The sequence below is a fragment of the Myotis brandtii genome, unplaced genomic scaffold, assembly GCF_000412655.1.
Source record: "Myotis brandtii unplaced genomic scaffold, ASM41265v1 scaffold819, whole genome shotgun sequence".
NCBI classification, from domain to species: domain Eukaryota; kingdom Metazoa; phylum Chordata; class Mammalia; order Chiroptera; family Vespertilionidae; genus Myotis; species Myotis brandtii.
This window is the reverse complement of record NW_005371320.1, coordinates 238589-253813: the sequence shown is the minus strand read 5'-3', so window position 1 is coordinate 253813 and position 15225 is coordinate 238589. Positions and strand designations below refer to the sequence as shown.

General features: G+C 58.5%; 1 protein-coding gene across 2 annotated transcripts in view; it reads left to right on the top strand.

Annotated features, from left to right (window-relative positions):
* The window catches only part of TRAF3 (TNF receptor-associated factor 3), a 51018-nt gene that overhangs the window by 11668 nt on the left and 24125 nt on the right, over positions 1-15225 (top strand). The window contains exon 2 of one of the 2 annotated variants that reach the window (XM_005884102.2): positions 13966-14230. In XM_005884102.2, the coding sequence (XP_005884164.1) occupies positions 13986-14230 (245 nt within the window). In that variant the 5' untranslated portion in view covers positions 13966-13985. The remainder of the gene's footprint in view (positions 1-13965; positions 14231-15225) is intronic. The other variant, XM_005884106.2, reaches the window with a different exon arrangement.

The following is a 15225-nucleotide window of genomic DNA, read 5'->3' as shown; positions in this document are numbered from 1 at the left end:
CCCTGTCCCCTCCACGCCGGCAGGACTCTCACGGGCTCCTCGTTGCTGGATCTGGTGCCCCTGTAGGTTCTGTGGGAGAGAGAGGAGGAAGGGAAGACATCACTGATTTTGAGTTGGGTGTGTGTTCACAGAGATGAGCTAACTGGCCAGGGATAGCATGCTGGTATTGGCAGGCTCGACCCACACAGGTCCCCTCCCCGGGCCTGGGCTCAGAGGCAGTGTCTGGAGCTGGTGAGCCAAGGCTGGGGGTCACAGCTGGTGAGGAACCGCCACGCAGGGACCATGGGAAAGGGAAAGAAGGCCTGGTTGCAGAATTAACTCTCCATTGCAGCAATGGTCCAGCTGTAAGATTTCACGATTCTTTAGTCAAAATAGTTATAAAATTCTGCCCTAGCTGGTTTTGCTCAGTGGGTAGAGCGTCGGACTGCTGACTGAAGGGTCCCAGGTTTGATTCTGGTCAAGGGCACATGCCTGGGTTGCAGGCTTGGTCCCCAGTGTGGGGCATGCAGGAGTCAGCCGATCAATGATTCTCTCTCATCATTGATGTTTCTATCTCTCTCTTCCTCTCCCTTCCCCTCTGAAATCAATAAAAATATATTTTTAAAGAATAGTTATAAAATTCTACATAAGAAAGAAATCTTAGGCTACCACTACCCAGTCAGCTAGCAAGATTGGAAAAGTCTGACAAGTCCTGTTGAAAAAGTAAACCCCCAGAAACGCAGTTCCTCTGGCAGGAGTGTAGGTCGTTCCCGCTGCTTTGGGAAGCAGTTTGGGTGTAAGTAGTGACGTTGAGAACACTCCCAGTAACTACCCAGCACCACGCTCCCAGGCGGGCGCACGGAGAAAGGCGTGCCCGCGGGCTGGGAGCGCTGCGCCTGTGGGCCTCCGTGGGGTTGCATTTCTGTGCAGCAGAAGCTACCCAGGGGCAGTGGGATGGACAAGGGAATTATGGTTTGTCTGTTTATTTTTTTAACTTTGGGATGGACATGCTGTCTTTTTTACCCAGCCATGGTACTGATAGTTTTTAAAATTTTTTAAAAATAGATTTTTATTGATTTCAGAGAGGAAGGGAGAGGGGGAGAGAGATAGAAACATCGATGATGAGAGAGGATCATTGATCTGCTGCCTCCAGCACCCCCTACTGGGGATCGAGCCCACAACCCGGGCATGTGCCCTGACTGGGAATTGAACTGTGACTTCCTGGTTGATAGGTTGACACTCAACCACTGAGCCACACCGGCCGGGCTGCACAATGGAGTATTACACAGTAGTGAACAGTGGAGGGGGAAGCAAGACAGACAAATGCCGACAATGCGGCCTGTGCATATGAAATTCAGAAGCAAAAATAAACTTTCAGGGCTGCACACCTGGGAGACAAACCTGAAGAACAGCGAGGAAATGGCATCCATCAGTGTCAGGTGGTTGTCACTACGGGGAGGAGAGGGTGTGGGATCAAAGAGAGGTGCCCATCCTCTTGGGGCTCCTGCTGTGCCCCGTTCCTGGGCCTGGCTGGCAGATGGACCAGCTGTTGTGTAATCCTATATAATAAAACCCTAATATGCAAATCGGCTGAACAGTGGAAAGACCGGTCGCTATGACACACACTGACCACCAGGGGGCAGATGCTCAATGCAGGAGCTGCCCCCTGGTGGTCAGTGCACTCCCACAGGGGGAGCACCGTTCAGCCATGAGCCGGGCTCATGCTGGCGAGTGCAGCGGTGGTAGCGGGGGCCTCTCCCGCCTCTGTGGCAGTGCTAATGACCCCCCCAGGGATGTCCAACTGCCATACAGGGAGTCGGCCTAAGCCGGCAGTTGGACATCCCTCGAGGGGTCCCAGACTGCGAGAGGGCACAGGCTGGGCTGAGGGGCCCCTTCCCCCAATGCACAAATGTCGTGCACCAGGCTTCTAGTAACCTTATAAAACTACGTATTTCCTGTGCTTTTCTATGCTTCTGTAATACTTCATGACAAACGTGATTTTAAAATAAAATAAAAATAATCCAATTTGTGTCCAACTCAAAAAATGTGGAATACCCAAAGCACACGTGTATTGAGAGGTTAAGACGTTTATCTCGAACTGCTTACTTGATCACTTTCTACAAGTGTCACCCTTTTGAATCCCTGGTTTTAAAGCTCTGTAATGCTCCAGGCGTGAGCCGACTGCGGCTGACTCTTGCTTCCTAGGCCAGGGACTCTGCGCCGTGGTCTGGAGGAGGGTGAGGGTGGCAGGGCTCGCTCCCTCCCCTCCTGGAGCCTCCTGCTCGCCCCGTCTTCCTGCAGGTCACAGGTATGTCACTGGGACATTTTAATCCGATGGATGTCTTTCTTTAGCTGCTATTGGTTCGCTCTGCATAAAAATCATTACATTAAAAAATATTCAGAACTTGCTCATTTTTGGCTCGAGCGGTTCCATCTGTCACAGATGTATTAAGTATCTTGTCCATGCGCGGCCGTGTATTTTGGTCTGTGTCTGACCTCATTTCTGTTTTTCTTAAACCAGCGTTAAACTTGGAGGATAACAGACATGGTGATTCTGTGCAATGGCAGTAATGATGCGTGAGTTTGAGAACCAGGGGAGGGCACGCCCCCTGCCTCCGTAGGCCCCCCTTCCCCGCAGGGCCCTGCAGTCGGTGGTGCTGCGGGGCTGAGGGCGGAGGCCTCCCGTGAGCATCGCAGTGTTTCATCACCTCAGCTGCGCGCTCCTTGACCTTCTTTCTCTGGGAGTTTGAAAAGGAACCAAACACCCTGTGTGCTAGTCTCTAATTTGTGATTGAGTGGCGTTTCATATTTGAAATTAAGAACTCTCTAATATATTAAAACATTAAAATGAACATAAAATGGGTTTGATATGTTTGCGTCCAGGGCTGCTTCGTGCGTCGCTGGTTTTGATAAACTCATAATACCCGGGAGCTGCTGTTTACAGTTGTGCTCATCATCACAGCACCCCGTTGCCCGCGGCCTCCGCTTTTCTAGTTTGTTGGAAGCAGGGCGCAAGCACTCTCAGCCAGGTGACTCCCCTCCCTCTGCTGCTCTCCTCGCCTTGTCTTTGTCGGCAAGTCCAGGCTGATGGTTCTGTAGCCAGGTTTCCCTCGAACGCGTTCTGTCCCCTGGATTTCCTGTGAGATCCGCCCAGAGGCCGGCCCCATTCCGGCTCAGGCTCTGCGCAGGTGCACCCAGGGGTGGGGTGGGGGGCGCACCTGCAGGGCCAGTGGTGCCTGGACTCCCAGCTGTCGGGTTGGCGACGTGGTGACGTTGTAGATGTTACCACCGACTCTGCCCCGATTAGGAGAGGCCTCTGTAGAGAGAAGCCTCCCCCCATCGACGTCGTGGTCGCCCTAAGGGACAGTCCCAATGGGAAAGGCAGGTTCTTTCTCTCCGTCGGTCCTCAGTGGAACGAGATGGCCCCACAGCCGCCGCACCAGTGGCCGGTGGGCATGTAAAGTGTCACTACAAACGTAAGGGTCACAGGTGACGGGCTCTGACTTGCACGCTGGCTCTTGCCGCTGGTGGCCAGGAGCCTCCAGCCGCCTCCTTCGTCCTTGGCCGTGACCTGGTCTTCCTCCCTGCGTTCTGCCGTGGGAAGATGTTTCAGATTCACTTAGTCCTTTCTTGCCCCCCTGGAACTGGCTGTTTCTCCGGTAGCAGCGCGGCTTCCCTCTTGTGGGAAATGGTATCTGAGACCACGGTCTGGGGGCCACGGGTGCTCGGCGGTGATCATTTCTAGGCCTTCCTGTTGGACAACCAGGAAATACGCTTTGTAAGTAAAAATACACCACGAGTTCATATTGATGTTTTTATTTCAAATTTAGGATCACCCTAGCCAGTGTGCTCAGCGCATAGAGCGTTGGCCGGTGGACGGAAGGGTCCGGGTTCAATTCCAGTCAAGAGCATGGACCTGGGTTGCAGGCTCGCTCATGGGCCCCCAGCGGGTTTTGGCTTTAGTCAGTGTGTTTCTCCTGCACAGCAATGTGAACGACCTGCTCTTGCAAGCACAGTGCTTGTCTGGGCCTGATTTCCCTCCCGTGGGGCAGAGGGGCTTGGACTACAAGCTCAAGGTGGGCTGTTTTAGCCGGAAGAGACCGCCAGTGAGGAGCTGGAATCGGAGAGGGTCTCGCCGGCAACGCAGTGTGTGCCCGTCACAGGGAGGTGGTCATGGGGAGAGAGGTAGAGACGGCGAGACTGACAGGCCTCGCTAGTGGTTGGATGTCAGAATGGGGGGCAGCTGGCGTGGGTGGTGAGGGTGCCGCTCCAGGGATGGGTGCTTTCTTTGGGCGCAGAAGCACCGCTGGTGACTGGTTCCACGTATGAGTACACACGAGCGCCGTGCAATATGACAGTGAGCCTGTCTGCCCGCGCTGGAAGCTTCCGATGGGCGAGGCCTGGAGGGGCGGCTGCCCTTCGCGGGTGTGCGGGGGAGGGAGGAGGCGGCTCTCGTCCTGAGACCACAGGTAATCGTGGGAGGGTCTGCGAAACAGGTCGAAGAGCTGTGTTTTTGTTGTTCTTTTAAAACATATTTTTATTGATTTCAGAGAGGAAGGGGGAGAGAGAGAGACATAGAAACATCAATGATGAGAATCATGGATCAGCTGCCTCCTGCACACCCCACTGGGGATGGAGCACATAACCTGGGCCTGTGCCCTGACCGGGAATCGAACTGTGACCTCCTGGTTCATAGGTTGATGCTCAGCCACTGAGCCACACCGGCTGGGGCAGAGCCATGTGTTTTTAAATCTCAAGGTTTATTCCAAACGTTGATTTAAAAACTGCAGTGGCTCCTTCATGTGGCCAGGGTTTGTGCCTTCACTCCTGTTTTCAGGTAAACTTGCTGCTCCAGGAACATGAACTTTGTTACCTGCAGCCTGGCCCCAGCCTGGCCCCAGCACGGCCTCCGACGGCATCTGCCTGGACCTGCTGTGTGTTCAGTGGCCGAGCCGGAGCCTCGACGCAGGGCCTGCCTGCCTGCCTGCCTGCCTGCCGGCAGCTCCCGCCCCATCGGCTCCGTTTTCCGTCCGTGAGCCCAGCACCTTCTTGCTGGCAGGAGCCATTTTCTTGTTCATCGGCTGCTTCCCTTTTTCGGGTTTCCCCGGGCTTTCCCGGCCTTGGAACTCCCTCTGTCAGCAGATGTGCTTTTGTTTCCAGTTTCTAATCTCCAAGTACAATGAGGCTCCACTGAAGTCACAGCAGCAGGGCGCCCACCCGTCGTCAGTGCTGCGTGGAGGGAGCGGAGGCCCCGGCCCAGGCCTCGCCTGCCTCTCAGCACAGGCCTCCTCGGCCCGCCGGCAGCCTGGCCTCCTGCACCGCCGCTAGACACCAGTGTGCTCTGCAATGACTATTCAAACCCGGGGGTTTTCATCTGGCTCCAGAACGTAGTAAATTCATGCCTGCCGGGCAGCATTGAACAAGGCAGCAACAGAGCAATAATTCCGCTCAAAGGAAACCGCAGCGTCAGTTCTAGCACCCAGGGCCGCTGCTCCCTGGGGGCTCCGGTCCCGGCCACCCTTCAGCTCCTGGTGCAGACGCGATGCCGCTTGCAGTCACGGGCTGCTCCTCCCGTCTCTGCGCTCCCCTTGCTCCGTGTCTGCTGTTACTGTTCACCAGAACCTTTTTTCTCTGTGTGTGAGCGTAAAGCAGACATCCTTTCCCCAAGCTGAGGCCGAAGGGAGGGTGGGGCGTGGGCATGAGCCGAGGTCTGGGTTCCACCACTGGCAGGGCCGCCGTCCTCACCAGAGGCACCTGTGTCAGCCTCTGGGCGTCCCCAAGTCAGTGGTTAAACCTTAGTCTCCAAGGCCCTAAGCGATGCCTCCCCCACCACCTCGTTATACATTTGCTGGGCTCACATGGCTTTCTTCCAGCAACACAGTCGTGACAAGTATAGAATTTCATTAACCTGTAATTGTCACATCTAACCTCAGGAGTAAGGTAGACTTTTAACTATTTTTATACCCACGTATAAGCAAGTGAAACAAAATATTTATATTTAAATCAAGAAATCTGGCCCTAGCTGAAGCTCAGTGGTTAGAGCACCGTCCCTGGGACTGAATGGTCTTAGGTTCGATTTCAGTTAAGGCAGTGGCTCCCAACCTTGGCTGCACATTAGAATCCCCTGGGAATCTTTTTATTTTTTTATTTTTATTTTTTTAAATTAAATCTTTTGCACATTAGAATCACCTGGGAGTCTTTTTAAAATCCTGATTTCTGGGCCTCATCCTCCGGAAATTCTGTTTCTTTGTTACTAATGTTGTGGCCCCACCCCATAACAAAGAAACAGAATTTCCGGAGGATGAGGCCCAGAAATCAGGATTTTAAAAAGATTTCCAGGTGATTCTGATGTGCAGCCACGGTTGAGAACCATTGGGTTAAGGTAACGTACCTGGTTGCAGGCTTTGGTCCCCAGTCCCCCCCGCCCCCCCCCCTCAGGTCACGTGTGGGAGGCAACCAACGCATGAGTCTCTCCCACATCAATGTTTCTCTATGTCTCTCCCCCTCCCTTCCACTCCCTCTCTAAAAACTCAATGGAGAAAATATCCTCGGTGAGGATTAACCCCCCAAAAAAGAAAAGGAAAGAAGTCTAGTCAGAGGTGTCCACAGCCCCCATGTTGGAGGGAGGTTCCAGAGATGGACTTTGCCTGTTTACTGCCACTTCCGGCAGCCCCCACGGGGGCACACGGCGCTGCCGGCCTGTCTGCCGTGTGGCAGGAGTGACCAGCTTAGCTGCAGGCTAGCAATCACTCCACAGGTATTGTAGACGCATTTAGCATTTAATGTGCGTTTGTTTAGAGAGCTATAACAAGAGCCAAGGGGCTTCCTTTTTCAGAGTGGTGTTCAGTCCGAGGCCTTTGAGCACGGCCTTGGCTTTTGTGCTGCGGCTCCAGCCCAGGACCGAGGTGTGGCTGCCTGCCTCGGGCATCCCTTACCTCCACACGGCGCGCGCCCGGCTCCATGTCTGAGGTTGGCAGCTGTCCTCTGCCTCTTTCTTCTCCTTATTTCTCTGCATTAATGTAAATTGTTACTTCCTCAAGCTTAGTTCTTCATGGCCTCTGGTAGCTTCACTCCTCTCCAGTTTTCCCATTAGAATACGTACAATGATGTGAAGTTCTTGGGATCTGAACATGGACAGGTTCCAAGGTGCTGGGTGTGTTTAATATGTTGCTGTTCTCATGTGAGCATTTTCCTGCCGTTCATGTTTTCTGAGCGCGTGGGAGGCGCTGGCCTCCAGTGGTGATGTTCCTGTGCCCAGCGCTCCGTGTCCTCAGCACGCGACAGACGTGCTTCCTGTCGTCCTCGTGGCTTTAGGAGGCGATCAGTGCTGCGTGCGCTGCAGTGGGAACTGGCTTCTGGGTCCCTGTCGGTGCTGGTGGAGATTGGGATCGTCAGCAAACCCGAGAGCCTCCGTCCGCCCTGCCCTGCACCTGCTGCGGCGTCTCCTGCTGCGTGGACCCACGCAGGTCACCCCCACAGAGGCCTGGGCCTGCCGTCTCTGCCCCGTGAGCTTCTGTTTGGAAGGAGTCGTTTCCTCGGCAGTTTGCGTGTGTGACGTAGCGGCTCCTTTGCTGGTTTTATTTGAGCAGATCATCCTTTTGAAAATGATTCTGTGATAGAATTAGAACTGCTTTCTTTTTTAAAAAGATGTATACATTTATGAAAACTTTGAAGACATTTAACAATGATTAATGTCAAAAGTAGAAATTCTTAGTATTAATTCTAGAAACCCGAGAAGTCCCAGGAATTCCTCGTGAAGGGGTCAGCATCGCACTGTTAGGCCAATTTGATGGCGTGTCGCCCTCTCCCCGCTGCCCGTCGCCCTGACCGTCAGCAGTAGCAGTGACAGTGTGGGTAGAGGAGAGCCTCGCATGTAACCAGTAGCGCCGGGCGCCCCTGCGCTGCAGGGCAGCTTCCCTTACTGTCTTTGGAGCCACCAGCTGTCAGGCTCCCGCTTCCCCACCGGAGAAGAGCCGTCCAGTGCCCGGTCCCGGCGCCTCCGTGTGTTTGTCGGGAGGGAAAGTGCTGGCCGAACCGTCAGAACCGCTTTCCGTCTGGTTTCATAGGTACCAGGCTGTCCCTTTTCCGTCAGCATCCCCCATAACCTAATCTGAACATTCAAGATACGGATAAATCTGACTAGATTACAGTGAAGCACCGTTCATTAAAAGACATAAGTAAATTAAAGTCAGGCCATCAACTGTGGTGAAGACAGATATGTAACTAATAAAGGATTCGTCGTCAGAATATACGAATCACCCCCAGATCAATGTTGTGAAAGACAGAAGAGCCCCATGAAAAATGACAGGAAGGCAGAATCAGGCATTTCAGAGCAGGAAAGACACAAGTGATCCACCAACACATGAAAGATGCTAAACCTGTTTAATTATCAGAGGAAGGAGGAAGACCACCCATGGTCCCTGTTCGCTGGCAGAAATGAAGATTCTGACCGTGCCGCGTTGGTGAGGACGCTGCTCGGCGTGGAGGGCAGTTTGGCCCGGCTGGTCGGTCGGCCGTGCACACCTGCAGCTCCCGCGCTCTGGACGCCGAGGCCATGGCCAGGGCTGGCCCTGCTCGCTGTGAAGGGCGAGGTGGGAGAGTCTGGGCTTTGTGGGCCACAGCAGGTCTTGTCACCCAGGTGTCCTGTTTCGTTTGTTTGTTGCTCCCCTTAAAACCTAGAGAGGAATCTTCGAGCAGGGCCTGACAGGAACCGGCACCGCTGGGTTGGACCCACAGCTGCTGGCTGGGCCCTGACCCCCGATCTTGAGAACGTGTCCTGGGGCCACTGGATGCGGCCCAGCACAGATGCCAGGATGTTCCGACTGTTCGTGAGAGCGAAGCTGGAGACAGTGCGATCAGAGATGGGAGTGCGTCGTGGAGTGTTCCACGCGGTGAGAGGCATGAGTGTGTCTATGCACACAAGAGACGGGTATGGTGGCTGAGGCAGGCGCACGCGGGAGGGGGCTGTGGCGGGTGGTGTGCTCTGGGGTTACGGTTTGGTTGTCTTCTTACCTTGCATGTAGAGTGCACATGACCTTTGGTATGTGTCAGCTAGTACATTTTTCCGAAAGGCAAGCGAGGGTACCAGCAAGGGAGGTCTTTAACCCACCTCCTGTTCCCCCTGGCAGGACTCCTGTCCGAGAACTATGCCCAGGTGACGGCCGGAGGGGGGGCAGGTACCTGTGTGGTGACCCCAGCCCCGCCCTCACGGAGCCGCGATGAGGACGCCCAGCATGGAGCCTTTGCTCTGAGCAGCCGCAAGATGCTGACAGACACCGCGTGCACACCGCCCCTTTCAGTGCGTGGCCTGGGCACCTGTCAGGACCCGCGTGACCACGGATGTAAGGGTTTATCTCTGGACTCAGTTCTGGTTCGTTGGTCTGTGTCTGTCCTCAGGCCAGCACCCCGCGACCCCGATGGAGCTGCAGAGAGTTTGGAAGCCAGGAGGTGTAAGTCCTCCAACTTTGTACCTGTTCAAGGTTGTTTGGTCCGTTCTGGGTCCCTTGTATTTCCATGTGAGTTTTAGGTTCCGCTTATGAATTTCTGCAGAACAGCCGAGGCTTTTCGTAGGGATGAGTGACCCGGTAGGCGGGTTGCGTCCCAGCAGCTCCAGGCTTCCGGGCCATGAACGCTGTCCTCCAGCATCAATAAGCACAGCTTCCCCTCCTTGGTTACGTTTATTCCCAGACACTCCATTCTCTTTGATGCTATTTTAAATGGGTGGTTTCCTGACTTCAGGTTTGGGTTATTCATTGCTGGCATGTACAAATGCAGTTAAGTTTTATGTATTGATCTTGTATCCTGCAGCTTTGCTGTTGGTGCAACTCGTTTTTGGTGTATTCCTTAGTATGTTCTATATTCTGTCCTCTGAGAATAGAAATAGTTTTACGTCTTACTTTCCAACCTGGATGCCTTTTATTTCTTTTTCTTGCCTAATTGCCGAGAAGGGGCATTTGTGGGGGTTTTCTGCTTTGTTGTTTTGTTTTGTTTTGAATCCTCACGTGAGGCTATTTTTTTCCATTGCTTTTCACAGAGAGTGGAAGGGAGGGAGGGAGAGAGAGAGAGACATTGATGTGAGAGTAGCCTCCCAAATGCACCCCAGTCGGGGACAGGAAGTAAACCTGCAGCCCAGGTCCAGGCCCTTGACCAGGTATCAAACCCGAGACCCTTGGATGCTCGGGCTGACACTCTAACACTGAGCGCACCTCCCTCCCCCCAAGGCCAGAAGGGGCATTTGAGGAAGGTTTGAGCCATCGAGAGGAGGAGACAGCCCGATCCTTGTCAGGCTTCCCGGCCCCGGGGGCCGGAGGGCGCAGCTGTGTCCAGTGCTGTGGTCAGCAGAGGCTCCACACAGCGCAGCTCGGAGGCCTGCGGCACTGGGGACTGGGCCGTTGTGCTGTTCCCAAGGACCCGCCTCGGGGAAGGGACCGAGATGGCCCTTTACCCCTCGCAGAGCAGGTGCTGGTGCAGGATAAATTCATCTCAGACCTCACGTGTCGGGCGTGTGCAGTTTCCATTTCAGAGTCTGACGTTTGATGTGCATCCTCTGGTCTCTCTTCAGATCGCATAGATCTTTTGCCTTTTAAAGTGTGTGACGCTCTAAGTAAATGTCACACATGAGCCAAGCCAGGTGCAGTGGTTTCTCGTGGGTGTGCAGTTGTGCGCCCCCACCGTCCAGCTGCAGACTTCTGTCTCCCCAACTGGAAGCCGTGCCCAGCAGGAGGCGCCCCACCCCCGCCCCTGGCCACCGGGACCCTGCCCGGTATCTCCGCCCGCCCCTTCTGGACGTCTCCGTGTACACCGCTTCCCGCCCTGTGGACAGTGCGTAGGGAGGCTGGTGTTTCTTGTTCCTGCTGCTCAAGCCCTCGGCATAGCTCAGGAGTGGGCAGCGTGTGGGGCAGGCTGCAGGGCCGCTGGGAGGGGCTGCGAGAGGCCTCTGAGGGGCGCCCCACACACACACACTCCTGCGGGCTGTCCTCGCCTAGGGCAGGGCGGCGAGCGTCCACCGGGGCTGGGTGCCTTCTGCCTCTGCTCTGTAAGCACAGGCTCCCGAGCTGTGCTCTTTACTAATGTGCACGGAGCCTGGCGTGTTTAGGGAAACAGCCGATGGCTGGTGAGTGAGTGTCTCTCACACTAGAAACAGGAGCTCGGCCGTAGAAGCAGCCAGTTCGCATGGAGCACTTGGTCCTGAGCACAGCTCGCCAAGCCCCCAGCGAGGCCCTCAGGGCGAGGAGCTCTCAGGTCCGGCCGAGGGTGGAGTGGCTCAGCCTCACCTCGTTCTGTGTTCGTGTGTGTGGAGCACCTGCTGCCCATCAGGCTCTGTCCTAGGGGCCTGGGGCTTGTCAGTCAGCCACACAGATCAAGCCCAGTTGTCGGGAGCTTGGTCTATCGGAGAGAGACAGCGAACACTACGCCTGCGGGCCTGGACGGCGGGAGTGCCATGGAAAGGCAGGCAGGGCTGCGGGGTCCGGCCAGGCTGGGCTCCTTGGGAAGGTGGGGGCGCATCCCCGGAAGGAGGGGCACCTGGAGCATCTGTAGACGCAGGTGCCCGGCCTGGAGAGGGCCAAGGGCAGGTCGGCTCCCGGTGCACCCTTTTCTCGAGAGCAAGGCGAGCAGGTGCCGTCCGCAGTGAATGGGTTTGTGGGCAACGACTTGCTGGCCTTTGAGGTCACTTTACAAACGTTTTTGGTTTCACAGGTCGACTTGACAGGAGGCTCCACACTGCACAGTAGGGCGCTGTTTCACGAAAACTGACCCGTGTGGCGGAGCCCAGCTTGCTGGCTTGAGCTCCCACATCCCGAGTGGGACACGTCCCTTCTTCCAGCCTCAGAAAGAGGCCGAGGCCACGTGAGGACCGAGGCCGAGGCTGGGAGAGAGGGGTTCCGCCGGCCCCACTCGAACCCCGCTCAGCACACTTCCAGGTCCAGCAGCGCCCGGCGCGTGGCCACCCAGCACTGGCCTGGGAGGAGGGCGGGTGGGACTGGCCCACAGGCCTCAAGAGCAGGGAGAAGGTTAAGCAGCAGCAGTGGACGGACGGGCGGAGCAAGAGCCTGGTGTGGCTGGAGAGTACTGGTGAGCTCAGAAGCCACTTCCTCCGCAGGCGGCGGGCCAGGCGGGCACCTGTGGCTCGTGTCTGGGAGGTGCTTACACGTCCCATGATGGCAACTGGAGGTGGGACCAGCCCTGTGCTCACTGGTCACTGCGGTAGGAGAGCCTGCATGTGGGCACCGGAGACCCGTCCTTCCCGTGTCCCCTCCGCCATGTGTCCCGCCATTAAAGTGCCTGCAAGTCCACAGTGGCCTCTCTGTGGGCGCAGTGCGGGGACCGGCGGCTCTGTGGGCGCAGTGCGGGACCCGGCGGCTCTGTGGGCGCAGTGCGGGACCCGGCGGCTCTGTGGGCGCAGTGCGGGACCCGGCGGCTCTGTGGGCGCAGTGCGGGACCCGGCGGCTCTGTGGGCGCAGTGCGGGACCCGGCGGCTCTGTGGGCGCAGTGCGGGACCCGGCGGCTCTGTGGGCGCAGTGCGGGACCCGGCGGCTCTGTGGGCGCAGTGCGGGACCCGGCGGCTCTGTGGGCGCAGTGCGGGACCCGGCGGCTCTGTGGGCGCAGTGCGGGACCCGGCGGCTCTGTGGGCGCAGTGCGGGACCCGGCGGCTCTGTGGGCGCAGTGCGGGACCCGGCGGCTCTGTGGGCGCAGTGCGGGACCCGGCGGCTCTGTGGGCGCAGTGCGGGACCCGGCGGCTCTGTGGGCGCAGTGCGGGACCCGGCGGCTCTGTGGGCGCAGTGCGGGACCCGGCGGCTCTGTGGGCGCAGTGCGGGACCCGGCGGCTCTGTGGGCGCAGTGCGGGACCCGGCGGCTCTGTGGGCGCAGTGCGGGACCCGGCGGCTCTGTGGGCGCAGTGCGGGACCCGGCGGCTCTGTGGGCGCAGTGCGGGACCCGGCGGCTCTGTGGGCGCAGTGCGGGACCCGGCGGCTCTGTGGGCGCAGTGCGGGACCCGGCGGCTCTGTGGGCGCAGTGCGGGACCCGGCGGCTCTGTGGGCGCAGTGCGGGACCCGGCGGCTCTGTGGGCGCAGTGCGGGACCCGGCGGCTCTGTGGGCGCAGTGCGGGACCCGGCGGCTCTGTGGGCGCAGTGCGGGACCCGGCGGCTCTGTGGGCGCAGTGCGGGACCCGGCGGCTCTGTGGGCGCAGTGCGGGACCCGGCGGCTCTGTGGGCGCAGTGCGGGACCCGGCGGCTCTGTGGGCGCAGTGCGGGACCCGGCGGCTCTGTGGGCGCAGTGCGGGACCCGGCGGCTCTGTGGGCGCAGTGCGGGACCCGGCGGCTCTGTGGGCGCAGTGCGGGACCCGGCGGCTCTGTGGGCGCAGTGCGGGACCCGGCGGCTCTGTGGGCGCAGTGCGGGACCCGGCGGCTCTGTGGGCGCAGTGCGGGACCCGGCGGCTCTGTGGGCGCAGTGCGGGGACCGGCGGCTCTGTGGGCAGAGTGGGGACCCATAGCTGCGGGTTGGTGAAGTGATGGGGCCGGCAGGAGGCAAGGCCAGGCCTGTGGTGCCCAGGCTCGGGTACCTGGGGGGCACTCGCGCGGGGTGGCACCGCGCACACTTCAGCAGGAGTCTGCAGTGTGCTTGACTGCAGGCCATCACAGCACCTCCACCCGGTCGGCCAGCAGGTGGCCTCCACAGCAAGGCCGGCTGGAAAGCAACACTGGCGGAAGGGCTGTGGTTTCAGCCAGAGCGTCGGAATGGGGCCTCGGATGGGAGCTTACGGCCCAGCTAGGTGTTCTCTGTGGTTTAAAGAACCTTCAAGATACAATCCGTGCCGTCAGGGCTGTGAGCAGCGGCGTGAGCATGCACAGCGCAGCGAGCAGGCGCTCCCCCCCCACCCCCCACCCCAGCACCCAGCCTCGCTCAGGCTGATAGGCGTCCAGGGCCGTGTCTGCTGTCTCCTTGCTGGGCCATGGGCAGCACTTGACTCATTTCTTGTTGTTTTCCCAGCAGAGTGTCTCTGTCTCACAATGGAGCCGAGTAAAAAGATGGACCCTTCCGGCTCACTGCAGACCAACCCGTCGCTCAAGCTGCACCCGGACCGCAGCACGGGCACCCCGGTGCTCGTCCCCGAGCAAGGAGGGTACAAGGAGAAGTTCGTGAAGACCGTGGAGGACAAGTACAAGTGCGAGAAGTGCCAGCTGGTGCTGTGCAACCCCAAGCAGACCGAGTGTGGGCACCGCTTCTGCGACAGCTGCATGGCCACCGTGCTGGGGTAGGCGCCGGGCCACTGCGGGCGCGTCTTCGTCTCCTGCTTCTCTATAAAGCAAGCTCCGAAGGGGACCACAGAGATGGGCCACCTAGGGAACCCGGTGGGAGCACACCTGAGCGCAGGGGCCTCGGTGACTGAGGCCTGGACCGCCAGCCCCACCCCGCAGACTGTCTGTCTCCTCCCGAAGCATCTGTAAAGTCTCTCCTGCCACCTTCTCAGTGGCCCTGGCCACTGTCCCTGGTGTCCCCTGTCCCTGGCGTCCCCTGTCCCTGGTGTCCCCTGTCCCTGGCGTCCCCTGTCCCTGGCGTCCCTTGTCCGTGGTGTCCCCTGACTGTGTTGCTGAGTTTGCTTGAGGAGCTCACAGTTCCGTGGAGGAGACGCCATCAGCCAGGGACACGTGCTCTGCGTGCGGGAGAGGAGGACAGGCAGCAGGGAGGCCGGGGCGCCCCTGACGAGGAGGCACCCAGTGTGTGCGTGGCGGAGCGGGTGTGCGCAGAGCATGCACTGACCGGGGAGCCCTGTCAGCCGAGTCCCACTGCCATGGCAGAGTCCAGGGTCCCAGCGGAAATGACATGGGCGAGCGAGTGTCTTCTCCACGGTGTCTCCTGGGCACAGTGTGGGCACACGCTGCCCGCGGCCGGGCCCAGGGCCTGGGAAGGTGTCCTCTTCTTCCTGACTCAGCCCCGAGCGCAGCGGCGGCCTCCCTCCTGGGGTCCTGCCCAGGGCCCCCGACAGACCGCCTGTGGGTGGGTGACTCGCGGGCTGTGAAGGCTCTGCGGGGGACGAGCGCGTGGAGAAAGTGTGGCTCCTGAGACCGGGCACTCCCACGGAGGAGCCCCACGCATGGCTGGTTTTGGTTTCTGAAATAAAATTTCACTTTTAACCGAACGGGGCTTTCCAGACGGGACTGACCTCGCTGTTCTGCTAACTTCCTTCGAAGTTACCCTTCCACAGTCTGCCCTCTCCCTGCGGCCCCACTTCCGCCAGCCAGGCCGACC